A 25716-nucleotide genomic window follows, 5' to 3' on the forward strand; every position below is an offset into this window, starting at 1 on the left:
CTGCTACAGACAGATGCACTGCTTCACTAACTCAGCCTCCCAGGCTTAATTTGCTTGGCTGTATCCACATTTTCACTGCCCCTCCTTAAATCAGACCACATTCTCTTTTGCTATTTTTGACCATCTAAAAACACTTTTTCCACTCCACAGGTCATTTTAAATTATATAATTATGAAATAAAGTAAATAACTGGGATATCTGAGTGCTTACCATGTACTACAAAAATCTTTACATGTATTATCTTTAACCCTCAAAACCATATTGTTGTCATTTTACATATGGAGAAACTGAGGCCAAAAAGGTTAAGATCATCAATGTAGGAACTTGAATTAAACTGCAAAAATACAAGATTTGCTGGCAATAAACAAAATATCTTTATTATGATTGTTTTAATGGTTAAAATTTGCATGTTTCCTAAAGTAGTCCATAACAGGATTAAAAAATTACAAAAAAGCAAGCTTCTTAATGATTCATTTGAATTAACTATAAATTAAAATACTTGCTAATTATTTAATACCTTCTAAAATAACACAAAATATATTCAATATGTAATACAAGCCTTAATAATCTGATTCTCCTTTTATGCAATTATTTACAAACTCTGAACTAAAAGAAAAACATATGGCTAAATGGTGGAATTAAAGAACAAGTATGTTCTCAAATAATTTTATCCTAAGTAATCTATTCTTTGGAGTAGAAATACTCACTTAATACAGTATGTTAATTATAATCAATTTTAGCTACACTTTGTTGGTGCGAATTTAGCCCAATTTAAATTCCTGTGTGCCTAGAAATCACAACTATTCTCTTTAAAAGCTACTAAGAATTTATAACACAGTTTAATATTCAGACTGATATCCCACCCTACTTATTTTAAAGGTACAGAATTTAATACCTTCTTTTGATAAATGGAACTTACTAACAATGTAAAGCATTTTCCTTTCTAAACTGTATAGTTTTATTCAGTTATCTATATAACAATGTTATAAACTAGTAAGCAAAGCAAGCAGCATTACTTTTTTTAAATAACATCTTTAATTAAAGTTTTTGCAAAGGTAAAATATTAAACTTAAAATAGGTCTTAGTACATCAAAATACTAAGTTCTCTAATTGTATTCCAAGATGGTCTTTAAAACATAATATCCCATATATCACAGAAGAGCAACCTTGATCTGCAATTGTACAGAATGAATTTTACAAACATAATAAATATATTTACGCCCTTACACATAACAGTATGTACAACAGCAGTTGACAATAGTAGCTCAGAACAGCAAAAAGGATTAGCCCCTCCCCCCAATTGTAGCCCTGATACATACTGGATGATTTAAGGAAACTTGAAATAGTAGCTACTAACTCAATGTAGTTCTTCCCTTAAGAGAGAAGAAAAAACAAGTTTATCTTGTTCCTCAAAATAAACAAAAATATCAAGTTTGGTGTGCTCTTCCTTAAACCATAAAAAAATGACAAAAAACAGACTAAGGCAGGCTTAAAAAGGGAATACAAACTTCAGAATAATTTCCATAGCACAATAGATTAAAATGCAAAACTATTTAAAATAAACCCATGAGGAGATATATAAAGTAACTATTTTTTAACCAATGAATTCAAAATCTGAAATAGCTGATTCAGACAGATAGGTGGGAAATAGACATATGAAATAAAATGAAAATGTACAAAGATGGATCAATAAAATATTACATTGCACAAAAGCTCAAAAAAGTTCAAGATGAAATAATCTGAAAATATAGGAATTTTCTCAAGTGGAAGAAAAAGCTAAGTTATAAAGGGGACTCCCAAGAAAATTATGTCTGATTTCCTATACAAGGTGTATTTATCTTCTGAAAAGAATGGTGACGTTATTGCTATAAGATAATCAAAAATTACTCTTAGAAGGAGATAACCCTCTTCATTCCTCCATAAAAGCCAGAAAAAAAAGAAAACCAAATCCTTGATTTTCATATAGCAAAAGAAAATCTTTATACAAAAGCTATTATATTTTTATGTTCTTGCTGTCCAAGCCAGTCGATTACAGTATGCTCTTCAAGAACACATTTTAATCACTATACACACTGCTCAAATCTTGATGTATCCCTAAAAGAATAACATCAAGGTGGCTTTGATTTTAAGAGAGGCAACAATATAAACGTGGTATTATGGTGGCATTTAATAGAAAGAAATGTGAACATTTAAAAAAATATAAAAGCCCAATATAAAGATCCCCCTCATATAACAGACATTTTACTCTAGAAACGAATTGCACATTAAAGAGTTGTTTCAGCCAAATGTGGCGCTCCACAGAATTTAAATGTGCTCTCAGCCATTCAAATGGTCTGATTATCCAAACGATCACCAAAAAAGAGTACATACACTGAAAGGCACGCATTTCCACACTTTTATCTAGTACTTTTGCGTAAATTTCCTTAGCACTGCTGATTGTTTTTTAATAAAAGGTGCCATCACCATCTGTGCAAATCTAAACAAATCCTTTTCTGAAACCTTTACTTATTTAATAATACTAAGTCTGAACTATTTTCCCTCTTTGAACAAACATGTTATTTTCATTTCAAAATTCTGAAAGTGGGAATCCTTGCCTTTTCAAAGGAATGACAGAACCTAATGAAACGATTTGTTAAATAAAATGTTAAAAGCATGATTAAGAATTCAAGTACAATAAAAGATAAGCAAGTGGCATTCTTATAGCAAGCCACTATAATAAAACTAAAACATGCTATTTGATTAAAAAGGAACACGATGCAGTAATATATAAGAGCACAATTTGGTATGCAGTGTTGTTTGGACCAGCTTTCAGAATATTCACAGGTAAAAGAAAAGCACTTGCCAAGTATGTCATAATTAATATGCAATATACACAGGTGCAAATATAAATGGCTATTTCCTGCTTCAAAATAACCCAAATGAGTCACTCTGAAAGCAGTGGTTGTTCATGTTTGAGTATAAAAACAGGCCAGTATACAATTCTATTATGAATATGAATGTTTTCATCTACATAGAGAGCCCAAAATATAAGCTGAATATCATACAGTAATCCAAGGTTCAGTAGCATAAGAACTACTAGATAGCGAAAGGGTTTTAATCAACACTGCAGCAATGCTAAACTTTTATAGGTAGTTCAGGTCATTGACTTCTTCACTGGGTAAATATAAACCTACTAGCAACTATACTCAAGGGCAAACAAACAACAGGACTTCTGTGATTTTAACCCCTCTCCCTTCTCTCCTCCCAGTCTCATTAATTAAAAAAAAAAAAAAAAAAAACCTGCGTGTGCTTTGAGCATAGTGGGGTAAACAAATAAACCTCCAGAAAACTAAATTAATATAGTAAAAATTAAAACCGTATCACCAGTTATGGCATCTAAATAAAACCTAACTACTAGCATGCTAGAAACCACATTTATACCAAAGTTCAGAACATAAGTTAAAGGGACCAAGGTGGTATGTGGGGTGGGAAGCAGGCAAAAAAAAAAAGAAAAAGAAAAAAGATTAGCCTTTTCAAGAAAGTTTAAAGATTTGTGTTAAAAAAGGAAAAACAATATATAATACCTCACAGTTTTTCTTTGCAATGTACTTTAAAGTGTTTCTATGTTACTTCTGGAAACACAAAGGCAAATAAAAGGAAGACAAAAATGGAAGACTTAAAAAAAAATCAATATACAAGTAAGTTAAACACATGTGAATTTTGTCAAAATAAACCATGAAAAGAATTAGGTGTAAGAACAAAGGTGAATACACAAGTTCCTACAGTTCTCCCAAGCAACTCGTTCACACTGAACATAGCACTGCCACATTGTTCTTTATAGCCCCTTACAGAATACAGAGCTATGCATTCTTAATATCATATAACATTTCTATTATTTTTAATATACAAGTCAAATTTCTATGCTTTCTTCCCGATGTGCAAACTGGAGCCCATGTCTATATTATCAATGGCCTGGAAGGGCCACCAAATGAAAGAGGTAAATATGTACTTAGTGGCCCACCCTCCTCTAACCCCAAAATTTCTCCCTCAAATTACAAAGTTGCATTTTAAAAGTGTGTTCACTTAGAATCATTTTAAAATTCTTTACTAGTAAACACAAAAAAACTTTTATAATTACTAAATTGTTTAATAAAATTCCAGGTCCTCACCACCTGCCCAATGCTTCAATCAATGCACAGAATGTTATCTAAATGTTTGTTTAGCTTGAAGACTAAACACATATATAAGCATATACTCTTCAGCCCAACAGGAAAAAAAAATCTATCTATTCATATGTATATAATTTCAGCTGGATGGTACCTTTGTGCAATAACACTGTATTCCTGAGGAGCCACTGGGGTTTCTTTTTAAGGTGGGGGGGCTAAAAGAAACAAATACAATTTTTCTGTTAGGAAATTGAAGTTATTTTAATTCTGCTCAACTCAGATGAGACCCAAGTCTTTAAACTACATTTAATGAGTCTCAAAACCTAATTAAAATAAATACCCATTCCTGGGTAAATTTTGTCTCCAAACTGTGATCACTGTTTACTTCCTTTAACTCTTAAATAGATGTTCCATAAAGCAGGGAAGGAAGAGGTATATATTACTGAAGGAGAACAGCAAGTAAAAATATTTAAGACCTATTATGAGAGTTCTAAATTGTTTCCTTATACAAATGAATTAAAATTCAACACATATTCTTACCCTTTTGTAAAAAGCTCACACGCAATTTTTACCAAATATAACCACGTACAATAAGCAGTTTCGGTTCAACCTATCAAAAGGGAAGTTTCTTCAGTTCATTCCAACAAGTATCTTCTGACTGAACTCAAGTTGGAGGAAGGAATATAAACCAAGCTTTACATGCTAGTTACCAGTGGCAGGTACCTGTATTTAAAATCGATAATTACGGTTTTCTTACACAAAATCCCAACCCTCGCCACCCCAACAACCCCAGGTGCTACAGTTCCATGGCTTGCCAGTTAGAAGTAGTGTCTGTGTTGTCAAGGTCTCTTTGTTCCAGTAGCTCTGCTTCTACTGCACTTCTCTGACATGCAGAAGTTAAGTTTTGGTTGGTATATGTCCCAAGTTACAAACTGTCCACTTTAAATTTTTTTTTAAGTTTCTTTTGTTTTATTTATAAAAGGAAGGAACCAACTCTTCACCATTCTGCATCTCCAATGGCTTTGGAAAATATATAATCTCTTCCATTAAGATTCATAATGCCATCCTTGAGATGAAATTTCCATTTGTTTTTACTTCTGTGTATCTAAATAAATAAGTAAAAAATGTATGAGATAAAATAAAAAGAAAACAAACAACCACAGAAAAATCATTCACACATCAAACTTGTATATTACTGCAATTGCAAACTGGTTTCTTTTTTAACTGAGATATAACTGATATGTAACGTATTAGTTTCAGGTGTACAAAGACCATAAATAGTTACAAATTTTTTTCCTGTGACAAGAACTTTTAAGATCTACTCTTTTTGTAACTTTCAAATATACAATGTTATCAACTGTAGTCACCATGCTGTACTATATCCTCCTGATTACTTATTTTATAACTTAAACTTTGTATCTTTGACCACCTTCACCCATTTCACCTACCTCCAAACCCTCATCTCTGGCAATCACCAGTCTGTTCTCTGTATCTATAAGTTCACTTTCTTCGTTTTAGATTCCACATGAGATCACATGGCATTTGTCTTTCTCTGTCTGATACTTCACTTAGCATAATGCAAAGTCCATCCATGTTGTCATAAATGGCAAGACTGCCTTCTTCTTAAAGGCTGAATAATATTCAACTGTACATATACATACACCACAGCTTCTTTATCCATTCATCCACTGATGGACACCCAGATTGCTTCCATTCTTGGCTGCTGTAAATAATGCTATAATGAACGGGGGAATGCACATATCTTTCAGAGTCAGTGTTTCTGTTTCCTTTTAATAAATACTCAGAAGTAGAATTGCTAGATTGTATGGTAGTTCTATTTTTAATTTTTTTTTTTTTTTTTGCAGTACACGGGCCTCTCACTGTTTGTGGCCTCTCCCGTTGCGGAGCACAGGCTCCGGACGCGCAGGCTCAGTGGCCATGGCTCACGGGCCTAGCCGCTCCGCGGCATGTGGGATCTTCCCGGACCGGGGCACGAACCCGTGTCCCCTGCATAGGCAGGCGGACTCTCAACCACTGCACCACCAGGGAAGCCCTCTATTTTTAATTTTTAAAGGAAGGTTTACACTATTTTCCATAGCAGCTATCCCAGTTTACATTCCCACCAATGGTACCGCAGGGTTCCCTTTTCTCCACATCCTTTTTAATTCTTGTCTTTTTGATAACAGCCATTTTATCAGGTGTGAGGTGATATACCTCATTGTGGTCGACTTGTATTTCCCTGATGATTCGTGATGTTGAGCATCTTTTCATGTATCTGTTTGCCACTTGTATGTCTTCTTTGGAAAAATGTCTATTCAGGTCCTCTGCCCATTTTTAAATTGGGTTGTTTGTTTTGATGTTGAATTGTGTGAGTTCTTTGTATATTTTGGGTATCAACCCACTGTCAGATATATCCTTTGCAAATATCTTCTCCAATTCAGCAAGTGGTCTTTTTGTTTTGTTGATGGTTTCTTCCGATGTGCAAGAGCTTTTTCGTTTGATGTAGTCCCACTTGTTTATTTTTGCTTTTGTTGCCTTTGCTTTCTTGTCAAATCAAAAAATCACCAATAAGACCAATGTCAAGGAGCTTATCATCTCTGTTTTCTTTCTTCTATGGTTTCGGGTCTTACATTCAAGTCATTTTGCACTGATTATTTTGCATGATAAAAGATAGTAGTCTAGTTTCATTCTTTTGCATGTGGCTTCCCAGTTTTCCCCACACCATTTACTGAAGGGACTGTCCTTTCCTCATTTTATATTCTTTGCTCCTCTGTCATAAATTAATTGACCACACAGGAATGGGTTTATTTCTGGGCTCTCTTTTCTGTTCTATTGATCTATGTGTCTGTTTCTATGCCAATACCATACTGTTTTGATTACTATAGTTTTGTAATACAGCTTGAAATCAAGAAGCATGATGCCTTTGTTCTTTCTCTAGATTGCTATGGCTCTTCAGGGTCTTTTGTGGTTTGATACAAATTTTAGGACTGTTTGATCTCTTTCTGTGAAAAATGCCATTGAAATGTTGATAGAGACTGCACTGAATCTATAGATTGTTTTGGATATTATGGACAATTTAACAATATTAAGTCTTCCAATCCATGAGCAAGTAATATATTTCCATTTACTTGTGTATTTTTCAATCTCTTTCATCAATGTCTTAACAGTTTTCAGTGTACAGGTCTTTCACCTCCTTGGTTGTATTTATCCCTAGATATTTTTTTCTTTTTGATGCAGCTGTAAATGGGATTGTTTTCTTAATTTCTCCTTCTGATAGTTCACTATTATTGTACAGAAACTCAACAGATTTTTGTATCCTGAAATTGACTGAATTCATTTATTAGTTCTAACAGTTTTTTGGTGGAGTCTTTAGCATTTTCTATGTAATATCATGTCACCTGCAAATAGTGACAGTTTCCCTTCTTCCTTTCTGATTTGGATGTCTTTTATTTCTTTTTCTTGCCTAACTGCTCTGACTAGGACTTCCCATATCACATTGAGGAAAAATGGTAGGAGTGAGCATGCTTGTCTTATTCCTAATCTTACAGGAAAAGCTCCAGCCTTTCATTGATGAGTATGTTACCTGTGGGATTTTCATATATGTCCTTTATTAAGTTGAGGTACATTCCCTCTACACCAACTTAATGTTGAGACTTCTTATGTTGAATTTTGTCAAATGCTTTTTCAGCATCTATTGAGATGATCACATGACTTTTATCCTTCATTTTGTTAACATGGTGTATCACACTGACTGATTTGTATATGTTGAACCTTCCTTGCATCCCTGGAATAAATCCCACTTGATCATGGTATATGATCTTTTCAATAAATTGCAAATTCAGTTTGCTAATATTTTGTTGAGGATTTCTGCATCTATGTTCATCAGGATGATACTGGCCTGTAATTTTCTTTTCTTGTGGCATCCTTGTCTGGTTTTGGTATCAGGGTCTTGTAAAATGAGTTTAGAAGTGTTTCCTCCTCTTCTATTTTTTAGAAGAGTTTGAGGATTGGTATTAATTCATTAATTGGTATTAATGTTTGATAGAATGTACCCATGAAGCCATCTGGCCCTAGACTTTTGTTTATTGGCAAGTTTTTGATTATTGATTCAATCTCCTTACTAGTAATCAGTATGTTCAGATTTTCAACTTCTTCACGATTCAGTCTTAGAAGGTTGTGTGCTTCTAGGAATTTATCCATTTCTTCTAGATTGTCCAATTTGTAAATGTATAATTATTCATAGTAGTCTCTTATGATCCTTTATATTTCTGTTATCAGCTGTAACATCTATTTCTGATTTTATTTATTTGAGTCCTCTCTCTCGGTGAGTCTAACTAAAGGTCTGTCAATTTTGTTTATCTCTTCAAATAACCAGCTTTTAGTTTCATTGATCTTTTCTATTGTCTTTTTAGTCTCTATTCATTTATTCCCACTCTGATCTTTGTATTTCCTTCCTTCTACTAACTTTGGGCTGCTTCTTGTTCCTTTAGGTGTAAAGTTGGTTTGTTTGAGATTTTTCCTTATTTCTTGATGTAGGCATTTCTCTCTATGTACTTCTTTCTTACAACTGCTTTTGCTGCATTCTACAAGTTTTGGTATGTTATATTTCCATTTTCATTTGTCTCAAGGTATTTTTCTCGGTCTCTTTTGATTTCTTCTTTGACCCATTGGTTGTTCAGTAGCATATTTAATCTCCATCTAATTGATTTCTAGTTTAATACCACTGTGGTCAAATTGGTTTTTAATAGTTAATTTGACAACCTCTCTTAAAAAAAAAATTCACTAGGTGCGTTTTTCAAAAATAAATTTATCTATAATTAGTAATACTTATTTTATAGCTCTCAGTACTTGTGTTCATTAAAGTAGTTAATAATATTTCTCTGAAAAATATCTTATCTCTACCAGGTATGTGTATACATGTCATTTCATAGGAAATTTTATACTGGCAAATATTTCAAACAGCAATACCCTTTGTTCTCCCTGATGCTTCTAGACCATTTTTTTTGGTCTTTTCTCTGTAACTCCTTTTATGTCTATGCCATTGATTTGACCTTAGGCTTTTCTTCATTCCTCTTATCTACTGACCACCAGGGCACTATCTTTTCAATATTGGTATCATGTTTACAACTACTCTCTTCTTCTTCCTCACATACAGTAACAACTTCCATATTGCTGACCTTTTTAATACCGTGGCCCCACTGTATTAGAATTCACACTAATATTAGTATTTCTCTAATTATTACTTTCTCTCTAATTCTATTTTAGTTGTCTTCAGGACACCTGGCAACTGTTTTCTAAAAGGCCATCAATAATCTTCTAGTTACCATGTCAACAGCCTCTTGTCGTACGATTTATTACAATATCCCTTAGCTGATTTCCAGGACTTCACTCTCTCCCTTCCTTCCAATCATCTTTTAAGTATCACTGCCACTTCAGGCTTTCATGTTCAAAAGAGAAGATTATAGCCTGGAGAGGTTCCATGGCATGACCAAGGGCATATCACAGTTAAGTGACAAAGATGATTCTCTTGCCCCAGTCCAAAATGCTTTCTACTAATCAGGCTGTTTTATATAATAATGCAGAAATTCTCACTATATACAGGTATTTTCTTATCCCACTGCTAAAATTCCATGGTCTAACATCCCTGTGCAGACAGTCTCCATGACACATTCTTAGCAAATCACTGTTCGGTGTCTGCTTGAGTATGGTTAAAAGTGGGGGGTAAAGAACTGCAAATTAAGTTATCCCTTCCTGGGATAGCTCTCTTATAACTCTTTCATACTTTACTCCTTACTAAAACTGCTTACTCCAAACTTCTACTTATTGATCGTAGTTCTGCCTTTTGGGAGTTAATTTAAAAAACAATCAAATACTTTGTATGTTTGAAAATCACTCCCATACCTTTCCTCTAGATCACTAACTTAAGCTATATATAAATTTAACATGTGTCAATTTTTTCTCACTTATTAAAACAAAATAGAGTACAATAAAGTGAAACAGTATTCAGGACAGAGACTCCAGCATTAAGTTGTCTTATAGCTCTGGTCTAATTACATTATGTAGATTATTACACCTAACACCTTAGGATGGATGATTTGAATGTCTAACAGATACAACACTTAACATGCCCAAAACCAGCCACTCTCCTTTCCCAAACTTGCTCCATCTGCAGCCTTTCCCATCCAAGTTGATGGTATCTCCATGCTTCTGTCTGATTCCTCATCAAAAAAAATTCCTATACTCATTCTTGATCCCTCCTTTTCTACTGCACATACAAGAGTCAGGAAATCCTGTTGACTCTTCCTTCAAAACATCCAAGATCCAGCTGCTTCTCACCACTTCCAGTACTATCATCCTAGCCTCAGTCACCATTATCACTCACTTGGATTATGACAATATCCCTCTATTAACCTCATTTCAACCTCTGCTTCTTCTCTGCTCTCACAAAGAAAGCTAAGTAATCTTTTTAAGATTAAAATGTAAGTGATATCACTTTTGTCTATTTGAAACCTTCCAATAGCTTCCCAATTCACTCAGAGGAAGAGCCCATGTCCTCCTACACCATCTGCCTTCACCTAGCTCTGACTTAATCTACTACTATACTACTCCCCCAAGTCCAGTTACACTGGCCTCCTTTTTGCTCCTCACACACAACAGGCAGGTTATGCCATTGAATAATGACAGGGCTAACTTTCTTCAAGTCTTTGCTCCTGTTCCATTTTCCCACTCTAATAATTTCCCATACCAATTATCAGCTTCTAGCATAGCATATTAATTACAGTTGACCCTTGAACAGTATGGGTTTGGAAGTGCAGAGATCCACTTATACATAGGTATTTTTCAATAGTAAATACTACAGAATTAAGTGGTCTGTGGTTGGATGGCTACATGCATGTGGAGGAAGCGCAGATACAGAGGACTGCCTATATGTTACATGCTGATTAACCCCAGCATTGTACAAGAATCAACCGTAATTTATTTGTTGTTTGTTATGTTTTAACATCTGTCTCCCTCAACTAGAGTAAGCTTCTCAATAGCAGAGATTGTTTTGTTTTGTTCACTGGTGTATCTCAAGTTCCTAGAATAGTACCCTGGGACATCACAGACACTCTGTAAGTATTTTTTGAATAAAAAGATGTCTCCTCTTTTCTTTGACTTCCTGTAGAGAAAGTATTAACTATCCTAAAATTGGATATACAAATTTATTTCCAGTACAAACCAAGTGACTACAACCTGAAAGACATGGAATTAAATAAACAAGTGACATATATATAAAATAAATAAATAAATGAGCAAACAAGTGCTGAGTAGCCAGAAAAAGTAATTCCACAGACAAGTAAAGAAACTGACTGCATTCTGCTGCAAGACAACTTGCAAAAAGCAAATGTAGAAAAGTTTCATTAATCAAATAATAGTCTATATACTAAGCACTGAAGTCATATTGAGTAATAAGTAGTAAATATTTTTACTTGAATAAAATCACAAAATACAACTTAACAATTCATTGGCCTTAAATTAAGCCCTTCCTGAAGGAGTGTCCTGAGTGCCAGGAAAAAGGCCTCTGAAATTTCCTAATGACAAACATATTAAATAAAATTACCTACAAATAAGGCTGAAGACTCAATACCTGATGCCATACTTATGGGAGAACCCTGCCTCATTATTAATTTTAAGGTTCTCATTTGATTAGCAATACAATAACTCTATGATTGCTTCTAAAATTGACTCGTTGTTGAAATTCTAAAGTTTAGTCTTCAAAAATAAACTCCTGAAGTTCAAGTTGCCTCAAACCACACCCACGCCCATTTCAGAACACACCATTCTTTACTGTTGGCTAAAACATCAAGACTCAACCCTCCAGTCTCCAAAACTCATTTGATTATAAAAATTAGATCTCTGCAAACTTTATAACTGTTTATCATTCAACACACTATTTAAATCTATTTTTTAATTTCTTAGTTTAAAACATTAAAATATTGTCTCTTGGAGCAAAACAAACCAATTTTAACATTTAAAATATTAAGTGTACAAAGGAGAATACAACTAGTCACTTATAATATGAAAATACTTAGAAGCATATTCTTAAGTCAAGCTAAGGTAAAGGTCCTCTCTTGACTGATAAATCTGACATCTTGCTATCATGAAACTGTGCCCTGGATAATTTGGCTGCCAACAGGTTCCCTTGAGTCTTCCTGGCAATAAAGATTTACTGGTATCTCCCATTGTTTTAACTTCAATATGCTTCCTGTATGTGCATGTAACGAGAAATTACTTTTATTATAATGTGCTTGGTGTAGGGTATTAAAAGTGCTTACTTAGCAGTCATAATGTACACAAGTGGATGTCTGATAACTCTGAATCAATGACCTCACTAATTTAATTCTATAATTTCACGGGTATTCAATTCTCTTGACTTTACCTTTTCATTAGGAAATGATAAGATTTATTTTCTTAACATTTTCCCTATAGATCTGTTTGCAGTAAACATGGCTATTTATAATATTCATTTCTATAAAAGCAATACAAATTTAAGATTTTCATCATTTGTAAAGGAGGGCATGCAGGGCACAAATCTTGTATAATAATGACTTCAGTTCCAGTACCTGACACATTTAGGCACTTAATAAATATATGTTTACTGAATGAGTAGTGCTTATAAACAAAACCCAACTACTTCTGTTAGAGTTTTCAGCACATTTTAAAGACCTCTGCTAAAATTAAATTATAAAAATGCAATATAATTTGTGGATTTATTATAAATTTAGTGATTATAACCAGAAAAAAAATTTATTCCAAATTAAATGTTTCAGCAAATAACCAAAATTTTAACAATGCCAATAACTATAACAAAAATACTTGGGAAGTAGCATCCTTTTTAAGAATTAAGAAATCAATAACTAATTCTCATAGAACCTAGTTTAAAAATTTTTTACTGCTACCAAAGTACAGCAAAGCTAAATAATTTAAAACAATTTTCAGTAAAAATTATCTTTTGTTAGTTATCAGTCTTGTTTTTTGCCGTTGTTCTTTTCTCCTTAGCAATAAAAAAAGGTTACAGAAATTTAATTAAAGCCTTTTAGTTTTGAGGTAGTTGAAGTCAGAGGGAAAACAGGGTTATCCCACTGAGTTACTATTCATGTTAAAGGACAACCACAAAGTAGCTTTACTTTGTTAACAGGTTGGGAGACAGTCTAAATTGAAAACAACATACTTCCCATGAGTTCTTTCATAACTTTTTTTTCAACTGTAAAGTTATACAAATTAATTTCTCATTCTATTAAAATAATCCTAACTAGAACATTGTTTTCATTCACACTGTTGATACTGAATATAAGAGGCATCAATCAGCTGACCAAATGCTTGAACAAGGCAGACAGGATGGTTTAGGGAAGAAATTACAACAGAAAAAATGTCAGTAACCTGATCATAAAACCCTTACCTTATCATATTGGCATACAACAACATTTTCTGTATCAAAGAGTTCCTGTCCTTCCTCATCACTCACATCATCTTCACTATTGAGGGGTTCCTAAAAATGAAAAAGGGAGAATTCATTTACTTATACTTCATGTATTACTAGAAAAGGCCCTTCTAATATTCAGAGAAAAGAAACACAAAGATCTTGATGTTCTTTGAGAACCAAGGGCCAGACAGATGCATATATACCATGAATATATTGTTAACTGGCTGTGTTAAGACTCTACCAATGTCACTGAAATTCCAGCAAGAAATTAAATACAATAATTAAAATAGTTAAGCTATATAATTTATAAGCCTGAAAAGATGTTTAACTTTACTTCCTTTATTCTTTCCTAATAGTACGAAAAGATGATTCTCTTTAGTAACTGTTTTAAGATGCCTAGAAGTAGACCTAACAAAATATGAAGGTTTAATGAGATAATGGTAGTATGTACCACCAAAAGCAGCAGTGTAAAAGGGAAAACAATGGTGAAATTGGCATAGGAAAACAGGGTTATAAAACAGCTTGGCAGCCTGGATAGTCTTTACATTAAGGACTAGGACTAGGGATACAAATTAGTATTAGTGGAGGCTTAGAGCATAGTTAAGGCAATCATATTTAAAAAGAAGGAGAGGATCTCGGTCTCAGTATCAAAGAGAATTAAAGGTCAACATCTAACTAGAGCATAAAATGACCAACTAAATTAACCTTGACCTCAGTCATGGCAGAAAATAAAACATATAACTCTGATTTCTAATTAATGAAGAAAGAGAAGGTAGGACAAAATGAAGGTGGAAAGAAAAATAATCAAGATGATATTAAGTCTAGGCCTACACCTACTCACACACATGTATATGTATATATATTCTTTAATTTAAAATAGGTTATCACCAATGTAAATGTAAAAAGAAAATTTACTGAGGTAAAATTCAGCATTTAAACCATTCTAAGGTGTACAATTTGCACTTAGCACATTCATAATGTGTGCAATTACCACCACTATTGCCATTTCTAAGCAATATTATAGAGCTTAGGCAACAAGGCAAGAAAAACTACTTTTTCACTTTTGATTTGACTGCCTACAGAAAAAGCATGAAAGAATCAAAAGAGGCCACCTGGTAAATAAAGATGACGGTAGCCCCCAGCGCCCCCACCTGAAAACCCCATTTCCCTTGATCAACCTGCCATGTCCAGGGAAGGAGCTGGGAAGCACAGCGAGGTTGCCTTAAGTACACGTGGGAAATCAAGAACTACGATATTTTTCTCTGTTCAAACAGCTTTTTAAAATTTGCTATGGTGTTTATAACAAAAAAGAAAATTGAAAAAAAAAATAAGTGGAGTAGCAGAAGCCTTTTGCTACTCATCATTAATCAAGGAAATAATAATTAAAACCGAAATGAAACAAAAGTTTCTACCTACCAGACGCAAAAATTAAGCAGCCTGACAATGTCAAGTATTGGTGAAGATGTATAGACATATGCACCATTATACACACTGACTGCCAGAAGTGTAATTAGTACAACTATGTGGCATTTTATCGTAAGTTGAAGATAGGCATGCCTTATGATTCAGCAATTCAAGGTTTAGGTACAACACTTAGAGAAACTCTTACATGTGTCCCCAGAAGACACATACCAAAATATTGTATAACTGTAATGGTTAACAAGTAGAAACAACCCTAATGCCCAACACATCACAAAAATGGATAAATTTTTAACATTTAACAGTGAAAATAATTATATGTATATGCAACAACTCAGATGAACCTCAGGAATACCATGTCGGCAAAAAAAATCAACTTGCAAAAGAATACACAATTATTTCACTTTATTATAAACAGACATGTAAAACAAAACAATATGCTCCTTAGGAATATAAATACATATGGTAAAATATAAAGGTAAGTTAGCGATAAACACAAAATTCATGAGCAAGGTTACTCTGATGACAGAAGGAAGAGGATGGGGATTGGAGACGGGCACCCAGGGGACTTTATTTAGGCAGTGGGATTTTTTTTTTTTTAACTAGATGTGGACATTGGGTTTTTTATATCATAAAATATTTTTGTTTCATCTATTCAATATTTAATAAAACAGTATTCTTTAAAACAACATTACTTAGATCAGCGGTTCCCAACCTTTTTGGCACCAGGGACCAGTTTCATGAAGACAATTTTATCATGGATAAAAAATTGGAAGGGGAGGGGCTTCCCTGGTGGTGCAGTGGTTAAGAATCCGCCTGCCAATGCAGGGGACACGGGTTCGATCCCTGGTCTGGGAAGATCCCACATGCCGTGGAGCAACTAAGCCCGTGCGCCACAACTACTGAAGCCCACGCGCCGTGCTCCGCAATAAGAGAAGCCACTGCAATGAGCAGCCCGTGCACCGCAATGAGGACTCAGCGCAGCCAAAAAAAAAAAAATTGGCGGGGGATAGTTCAGACGGTAATGGAAGCGATGGGGAGTGGCAGAGGAAGCTTCGCATGCTCACCTGCCACTCACCTCCTGCTGTACGGCCCAGTTCCTAACAGGCCACAGACCAGTACCAGTACACGGACCAGGGGTTGGGGACCCCTGACTTAGATAATTTAGAAGAAGTTTGTACTAAGATAAACCAGAAGATTACATCTTAGGCTGCAGAAGGCAATTAACAGTGAAAACTGTGGTAAGACAAACACCATCTTGAATACAAGTAACTAAGCTGGAATACTGAGGAAAACAAAGATATAATCACATGCTTCTAAAAATACACAACAAAAAATCAATAAGAAAGGATGGTTTGATCAGGAAACTTGCACAATCTTCTTAGATAGCCTCATCCACCAAAGGGCAGACAGCAGAAGCAAGAAGAACTACAATCCTGCAGCCTGTGGAACAAAAACCACATTCACAGAAAGACAGACAAGATGAAAAGGCAGAGGGCTATGTACCAGATGTAGGAACAAGATAAAACCCCAGAAGAACAACTAAATGAAAAGGAGATAGGCAACCCTCCAGAAAAAGAATTCAGAATAATGATAGTGAAGATGATCCAGGACCTCAGAAAAAGAATGGAGGCAAAGGTCGAGAAGATACAAGAAATGTTTAACAAAGATCTAGAAAAATTAAACAACAAACAGAGATGAACAGCACAATAACTGAAATGAAAACTACACTACAAGGAAGCAACAGCAGAATAATTGAGGCAGAAGAATGGATAAGTGACCTGGAAGACAGAATGGTGGAATTCACTGCTGTGGAAGATAATGACGAAAAAAAGAATGAAAAGTAATAAAGATAGCCTAGACCTCTGAGACAACATTAAACACAACAACATTCACATTATAGGGGTCCCAGAAGAAGAGAGAAAGGACCCGAGAAAATATTTGAAGAGATTATAGTCAAAAACTTCCCTAACATGGGAAAGGAAATAGCCACCCAAGTCCACGAAGCGCAGAGAGTCCCATACAGGATAAACACAAGGAGAAACAAACCGAGACACACAGTAATCAAACTGGCAAAAATTAAAGACAAAGAAAATTACTGAAAGAAGGGAAAAATGACAAATAACATACAAGGGAACTCCCATAAGGTTAACAGCTAATTTCCCAGCAGAAACTCTACAAGCCAGAAGGGAGTGTCATGATATACTTAGATGAAAGGGAAGAACCTACAACCAAGATTACTCTACCCAGCAAGGATCTCACTCAGATTCCACGGAGAATTCAAAAGCTTTAGTGACAAGCAAAAGTTCAGAGAATTTAGCACCACCAAACCAGCTCTACAACAAATGCTAAAGGAACTTCTCTAAGTGGGAAACACAAGAGAAGAAAAGGACCTAGAAAACAAACACAAAACAATTAAGAAAATGGTAATAGGAACAAACATATCAATAATTACCTTAAAATGTGAATGGATTAAATGCTCCAACCAAAAGACACAGGCTTGCTGAATGGATACAAAAACAAGACCCATATATATGCTGTCTACAAGAGATCCACTTCAGACCTAGGGACACATTCAGACTGAAAGTGAGGGGATGGAAAAAGATATTCCATGCAAATGGCAATCAAAAGAAAGCTGGAGTAGCAATACTCATGTCAGATAAAATAATTTTAAAATAAAGAATGTTACAAGAGACAAGGAAGGACACTACATAATGATCAAGGGATCAACCCAAGAAGAAGATATAACAATTATAAATATACATGCACTCAACATAGGAGCACCCCAATACACAAGGCAACTGCTAACAGCTATAAAAGAGGAAATCGACAGCAACACCATAATAGTGGGGGACTTTTAACACCTCACTTACACCAATGGACAGATCATCCAAACAGAAAATTAATAAGTAAACACAAGCTTTAAATGACACAACAGACCAGATAGATTTAATTGATATTTATAGGACATTCCATCCCAAAACAGCAGATTACACTTTCTTCTCAAGTGCGCACGGAACATTCTCCAGGATAGATCACATCTTGGGTCACAAATTAAGCCTCAGTAAATTTAAGAAATTTGAAATCATATCAAGCATCTTTTCTGACCACAACGCTATGAGAGTAGAAATCAATTACAGGGGAAAAAAATGTAAAAACCACAAACACATGGAGGCTAAACAACATGTTACTAAATAACCAAGAGATCACTGAAGAAATCAAAGAGGAAATCAAAGAATACCTAGAGACAAATGATAATGAAAACACGACAATCCAAAACCTATGGGATGCAGCAAAAGCACTTCTAAGAGGGAAGTTTATAGCTATACACGCCTACCTCAAGAAACAAGAAAAATCTCAAATAAACAATCTAAACTTACACCTAAAGGAACTAGAGAAAGAACAAAGAAAACCCAAAGTTAGCAGAAGGAAAAAAATCATAAACATCGAGCAGAAATAAATGAAATAGAAACAAAGAAAACAATAGCAAAGATCAATTAAAGTAAAAGCTGGTTCTTTGAGTAGATAAAATTGATAAACCATTAGCCAGATCCATCAAGAAAAAGAGGGAGAGGACTCAAAACAATAAAATTAGAAACGAAAAAGGAGAAGCTACAACAGTCACCACAGAAATACAAAGCATCCTAAGAGACTACTACAAGCAACTCTATGCCAATAAAATGGACAACCTGGAAGAAATGGACAAATTCTTAGAAAGGTATAACCTTCCAAGACTGAAGCAGGAATAGAAAATATGAACAGACCAATCACAATTAATGAAATTGAAACTGTGATTAAAAATCTTCCCACAAACAAAAGTCCAGGACCAGATGGCTTCACAGGTGAATGCTATCAAATATTTAGAGAAGCGCCAACACCCATCCTTCTCAAATTCTTCCAAAACACTGCAGAGGAAGGAAGACCCCCAAACTCATTCAATGAGGCCACCATCACCCTGATACCAAAACCAGACAAAAATACTAAAAAAAAAGAAAATTACAGACCAATATCACCAATGAATATACATGCAAAAATCCTCAATAAAACACTAGCAAACAGAATCCAACAACACATTAAAAGGATCATACACCATGATCAAGTGGGATTTATCCCAGGGATTCAAGGATTCTTCAATATATGCAAATCAATCAATGTGATACACCATGTTAACCAATTGAAGAATAAAAAACATATGATCATCTCAATAGATGCAGAAAAAGTTTCTGACAAAATTCAACACCCATTTATGACAAAAACTCTCCAGAAAGTGGGCATACAGGGAAACTACCTCAACATAATAAAGGCCATATACGACAAACCCACAGTAAACATCATTCTCAATGGTGGAAAACTGAAAGCATTTCCTCTAAGATCAGGAACAAGACAAGGATGTCCACTCTCACCTATTATTCAACATAGTTTTGGAAGTCCTAGCCACGGCAATCAGAGAAGAAAAAGAAATAAAAGGAGCACAAATTGGAAAAGAAGAAGTAAAACTGTCATTGTTTGCAGATGACATGATACTATACATAGAGAATCTTAAATATGCCACCAGAAAACTACTAGAGCTAATCAATGAATTCGGTAAAGTTGCAGGATACAAAATTAATGCACAGAAATCTCTTTCATTCCTTTACACTACTGATGAAAATTCTGAAAGAGAAATTAAGGAAACACTCCCATTTACAAACAAAAAGAATAAAATACCTAGGAATAAACTTACCTAGGGAGACAAAGACCTGTATGCAAAAAACTATAAGACACTGTTGAAAGAAATTAAAGATGATACCAACAGATGGAGACATATACCATGTTCTTGGATTGGAAGAATCAATATTGTGAAAATGACTACACTTCCCAAAGCAATCTACAGATTCAATGCAATCCCTATCAAATTACCAATGGCATGTTTTACAGAACTAGAACAGAAAATCTTAAAATCTGTACGGAGACAAAAAAGACCCCGAATAGCAAAGAAGTCTTGAGGGAAAAAAACAGAGCTGATGGAATCAGTCACCCTGACTTCAGACTATACTACAAAGCTACAATAATCAAGATAATATGATACTGGCACAGAAACAGAAATATAGATCAATGGAACAGGAGAGAAAGCCCAGAGATAAACCCACACACCTATGGTCAACTAATCTATGACAAAGGAGGCAAGGATATCCAATGGAGAAAAGACAGTCTCTTCTTCAATAAGTGGTGCTGGGAAAACTGGACAGCTACATGTAAAAGAATGAAATTAGAACACTCCCTAACATACACACAAAAAAAACTCAACATGGATTAGAGACCTAAATGGAATACCAACACTGTAAAACTCTTAGAGGAAAACATAGGAAGAACACTCTGACATAAATCACAGCAAGATCATTTTTGATCCACCTCCTAGAGTAATGGAAATAAAAATAAACAAATGGGACATAATGGAACTTCAAAGCTTTTGCAAAGCAAAGGAAACTACAAACAAGGCGAAAAGACAACCCTCAGAATGGGAGAAAATATTTGCAAACAAACCAATGGAAAAGGTATTAATCTCCAAAATATATAAGCAGCTCATGCAGCTTAATAGTAAAAAAACAACAAGCCATCCAAAAATGGGCAGAAGACCTAAAGAGACATTTCTCCAAAGAGGACATACAGATGGCCAAGAAACACATGAAAAGATGCTCAACATCACCAATTATTAGAGAAATGCAAATCAAAACTACTATGAGGTATCACCTCACACCAGTTAGAATGGGCATCATCAGAAAATCTACAAACAACAAATGCTGGAGAGGGTGTGGAGAAAAGGGAACCCTCTTGCACTGTTGGTGGGAATGTAAATTGATATAGCCACTATGGAGAACAGTATGGAGGTTCCTTAAAAAACGAAAAATAGAACTTCCATACCACCCAGCAATCCCACTACTGGGCATATACCTTGAGAAAACCATAATTCAAAAAGACACATGCACCCCAATGTTCAATGAAGCACTATTTACAATAGCCAGGTCATGGAAGCAACCTAAATGCCCATCGACAGACGAATGGATAAAGAAGATGCGGTACATATATATAATGGAATATTACTCAGCCATAAAAAGGAACAAAATTGGGTCATTTGTAGAGATGTGGATGGATCTAGAGACTGTCATACAGACCGAAGTATGTCAGAAAGAGAAAAACAAATGTCATATATTAACGCATATATGTGGAACATAGAAAAATGGTACAGATGAACCAGTTTGCAGGGCAGAAATTGAGACACAGATGTAGAGAACAAACATCTGGACACCAAGGGGGGAAAGTGGCGGCGGGTGGGGGTGTGCTGAATTGGGAGATTGGGATTGACATGTATACATTGATGTGTAGAAAATGGATGACTAATAAGAACCTGCTGTATAAAAAGATAAATAAAATTTTAAAATTAAAAAGAAGATAAAGTATGGTTTAACTGAAGATAGACACTAAGAGTAGATAAGGTTATCTACGGAACTGGTATGGAATACAGAACAAAAGGAGGTTTTGAAGAAATTGGTCACATTTAGCTTTTTCTTAAGTTTCTTCCCTTTCGAAATGTTGTTTTAAATTACTGAAGGAAAAGATTACCACATCTATCTGTTCTACCAATGTTTAATCTTTAAGCTACATGATGATGAATGCATAAGCCAAAGAATTAGAATTACATGCACTGTCTCCATCACCTTTATAAGTACGACTTAATTTGGTATTCATTCATTTTTTTGTTACCAGCTATAGAAATATTTTATAAAGATAAATACATCCAGAACAATCTAAAAATCTTAGGGTACAGTACCCTAACAGCCTCTAAGAAAATATAATTCATCAGTTTGGTACCAAGTAAAAGAAGAAATGATTGAGTAGTTTCTTACTTCTAGTCTTTTACTAGAAACTTACCTCTTCTACCTGCCCATCTTCAGCTCCATCTTTCTCTTTGTCTTCTTCCTCCTCATCATCATAGTCTTCTTCTTCATCTTCATCTTCTTCAGATGACGTATCCCCAGTCCCATCAACCTGCAACACCAGCGGGGCTTGCTGTTGAGCAGGCTGGGCCTGTGGCTGCTGTTGGCCAGCTGCGGTTAGCTGTGCTTGTGCTGGTGTAGGTGCTGCCACTGTTGTAGGTATAACTTGAGTCTTATTTCCTGTAAATAAGATTTGCTGGGGCTGGATGATAACACCTGTTTGTGGTGAAATCCCTCCAGGAAGAGGGGCCAGTACCTAAGGCAAAAGAAAAACTACAGATTAGTAACTAGCTAGAGGATCAAGTAGCTCAGTTTCATTGCTTGGCACACTGAAATAGGCCCCAATGCTAAAGAATCACCCCAAATTGCCATATCTCACACATAGTTAAAACTACCATAGCACAGGAGGAATGTTTAGTGAGTGTACTGATCCACTAAATTTTCATTTTACCATTCAAATTTCTAAAGGAAAAAGATTTTCTGAAGATAATTGCTCCATTAATCAAGTACTTGCTATGTATATGCCAGACTCCAGGCTAAGAGTTACACGTTATTAGTTTATTTGCTTGAGGTATAGAGGTTTAATAACTTGCAAAGCTTGCAGTCAAGTCACTAAGAGGCAAAATGTGAACCTAGGTTTTCTGGTTCTGCTCTTATTATGCTACACTGCCTCCCTATGAAGAACACTGCCCTGAACTCTGAAGCCCTGGGTTCCAGTTTTGTCTAAGATCACAGATAAAGATGTAGCAGAGGCAAGTCTTTAACCTCTCTTCACTGTTAGATTAGAGTCAATGGTTCTCAATGCTGGCTACAAATTATAACAACCCAGTAACTTAAAAATGCTGATACCTGGGCTTCCCTGGTGGCGCAGTGGTTGAGTGTCCGCCTGCCAATGCAGGGGACACGGGTTCGTGCCCCAGTCCAGGAAGATGCCACGGAGCGGCTGGGCCCGTGAGCCATGGCCGCGGAGCCTGTGCTCCACAACAGGAGAGGCCACAACAGTGAGAGACCCGCATACCACACACACACACACACACAAAAAAAAGACAACTGATATCTAAGTCCCCACTCCTAATATTCTGATTTAATTGGTATAAGATGACATCTATTCATTTTATTTAAAGTTCCCCAAGTAATCCTAATCATGCAACCAAAGCTGTGAACCACCAGATCAGATGATTTCTGAAGTTCCTTCCAGCCTCTGCATCCTAGGATTCTAAAGTAAACCACAACTCAAAACAAATAGTAATTATATCTATTATAATGAACATATTTATAATTATAGTTATTAAATAAAAAGCAGAGAATGCCTAGTGATAAATTAAAAGCACTAAATGGCAATTCCTTGTCATTAGGTTCAAGGAAAGCAAAAATAATAAGACTATTTCTTTTAAGAAGTTTACAGATTAATGATGCAATAGACAAAGCAATAGCAACTCAAAAAGACAGAAGATGTCTGAGAACTGCAATATATAGCATTATGAAAAGACAGGTGAGAGTACTAAATTCAGCTTGGGGGGACAAGGCCTGGTCAGGGAAGCCTTCCTAGTAGGCAACAGTTGAGCTTCTATTTGTGTTTTGGGAGATTAGTCAGGCTTTTTCTGTTTGGTTTGTTTGTTTGCGGGGGACTGGAGAGAACTGCTAGAAGGAAGGCCAAAGGTGGCATTCTAAACAGAACAGCATCAAGTGAAACCCAGAAGTACCAACAGGACAAATGTGGAAGGCTGTAAGTAGGCTGGATTAATGTTCCTCCTCTGTATCTCTATCATTGTACTATCATATTAACGTTATTTGTTTATGTATCTGTCTCTTTTTCAAAGTACACAAGTTCCTCAAGAAAATAACCATTTCTTTCATCTTTGTCCTCACAGTACAAGAGTTTAACACCTGGCACACAAGCATGTCCAAATATTTGTCAACTTTGATATAAACAGCAGCTGAACCAGGTAACAACTGGAAGCATGGCAAAAAATAAAATGTGGAAAAATTTTAAAAAAAAGAACCCAAAAAAGATCTCATAACCCACGCTGAGGAGTTTACACTTTTTCCAATAAGCAATGGGAAATCATTAAAAGATTTTAAGATTTTTAGAACAATGACTATAAATATAGAGTAGCAGTCAAGTTAGGAGGGCACAAGGCTGGAGGCAGGGAAATCAATTAAGAGGATAACAGTATTTTAAGTGAGAAATTATGAGAGCATGAACTAAGGAAATGACAAAAGAGAGTGTGGGAAAACAAAACTAGTTTCAAATATATTAACAGACTGAAAGCATGTTTAAACTGCAGTCTAAAAAAAGAAACTATTAAGAAGAATTGGTAGGATTTCACGATACCTTGGATATTAGAGGTAAGCAAAAGGGAGGATTCCACATACCCCCTTCCAGACAATACATAACCATCATGAAACCAGACTCATGCCTGCTTCGTTCACTCCTAAATCTCTAGTCTCTTGCAAAGACTCTGATACGTAGCCACCCAATAAATTGAATGAATTTATTGAATGAATAAATGAATAACTAGCTTAGGAGGCTGGATGGAGAGTGGTGCCACTTATAAAAAGCGGGGGGGAGGATGATAAAGGATGAGTAGGGATAACAACAATTTAGTCTTAAACATACTGTAAGTTAAGCTGTGAGGTGTACAGGAGGAATTCAGAATGACAGGTTGTGTAGTATTAGAGAAGAGTCTAAGAATTTGTATAGACAAAGCTATGGAAAAAGGGATGGTAAACACCCAGAGAATTCATACAGAGGCAGAAAAAAAAGAACCCCATGGTGGTCAAAACTTAAAGATTTTTACCTGTTGTATAACAGGAGCTTGTACTCCACCAGGCTGCATTTGTGGTATAACCTGTTGTTGTAGAACTACTGACTGCTGAGGCTGAAAGATATACTGGGCACCATTGGCTGCTCTGACCACTTGAAGAAGCTGGCCTAAAGTAAAAAGCATGTATTCCAAATTACCACTTTAGCAGTGACCACCTCAAAACAAACAAATTCATAGTGAATGTCAGACCATGGTGAATGACAAAAATTACTAAGAAGGCTAACAATTTTATTAAGGGCTGTCATCCAGACACAGTAAACTATAGTCCTTACCTTCTCTGACTTTACAACATGCTCTAATACATTGCTTAATATGTTTTATTTTCCTTATAAAGCTGTTTCCAACAAAGTTTTAACAACAGATTATGAGAGTTGATTAAAAGTGTAAATTATTTTCACTAACAAGTCATGAGAGAGGAATAAGTAACATCAGCAGACATTTCAGGGGCTGTTCATTTTTAAAGCTTTAAAGAAACAAAAGTATAATAATGCATTAATATCTTGAACAAAAGCACAGCATTCCATAGCTTCAAGATGACTTAAAAAGCAGTAAGAGTTTGCTGAACCAATTATTACTGCCACATAACACTAACAGTATGACTGGCTTATACCAAATCCCTCTAATATATTGTTTTAAATGATGCAGAATGTTGAATTAATTAAGTAGTAAGCAATTATATCTCATTAAAATATGTAGCAAGTCGCTAAGTTTGTTCTTCAAACATTTAGAAATTAACAAAACAAGAAATTGTATAATCATTGTACTTTTTTTTAAACATCTTTATTGGAGTATAATTGCTTTACAATGGTGTGTTAGTTTCTTATTTATAACAAAGTGAATCAGCCATACGTACACTTACATCCCCATATCCCCTCCCTCTTGTGTCT

The 25716-nt window shown here is 35.1% G+C and overlaps 1 protein-coding gene across 2 annotated transcripts in view; it reads right to left on the bottom strand.

The window, feature by feature from the left end:
• Nucleotides 1–350: 350 nt before the first annotated feature.
• GTF2A1 (general transcription factor IIA subunit 1) overlaps nt 351–25716 on the bottom strand; it is a 46200-nt gene continuing 20834 nt past the window's right edge. For both annotated transcript variants that reach the window (XM_027120228.1, XM_027120227.1), the window contains exons 6-9: nt 24803–24936; nt 21937–22257; nt 13585–13674; nt 351–5250 (exon numbers count right to left, since the gene is read on the bottom strand). In XM_027120228.1, coding sequence (XP_026976029.1) covers nt 5143–5250; nt 13585–13674; nt 21937–22257; nt 24803–24936 — 653 coding nt within the window. In that variant the 3' untranslated portion in view covers nt 351–5142. The remainder of the gene's footprint in view (nt 5251–13584; nt 13675–21936; nt 22258–24802; nt 24937–25716) is intronic.

The sequence above is a fragment of the Aethalodelphis obliquidens genome, unplaced genomic scaffold (genome assembly GCF_003676395.1).
Source record: "Aethalodelphis obliquidens isolate GAN/ISIS:26980383/991018 unplaced genomic scaffold, ASM367639v1 scaffold21, whole genome shotgun sequence".
Taxonomy (NCBI): domain Eukaryota; kingdom Metazoa; phylum Chordata; class Mammalia; order Artiodactyla; family Delphinidae; genus Aethalodelphis; species Aethalodelphis obliquidens.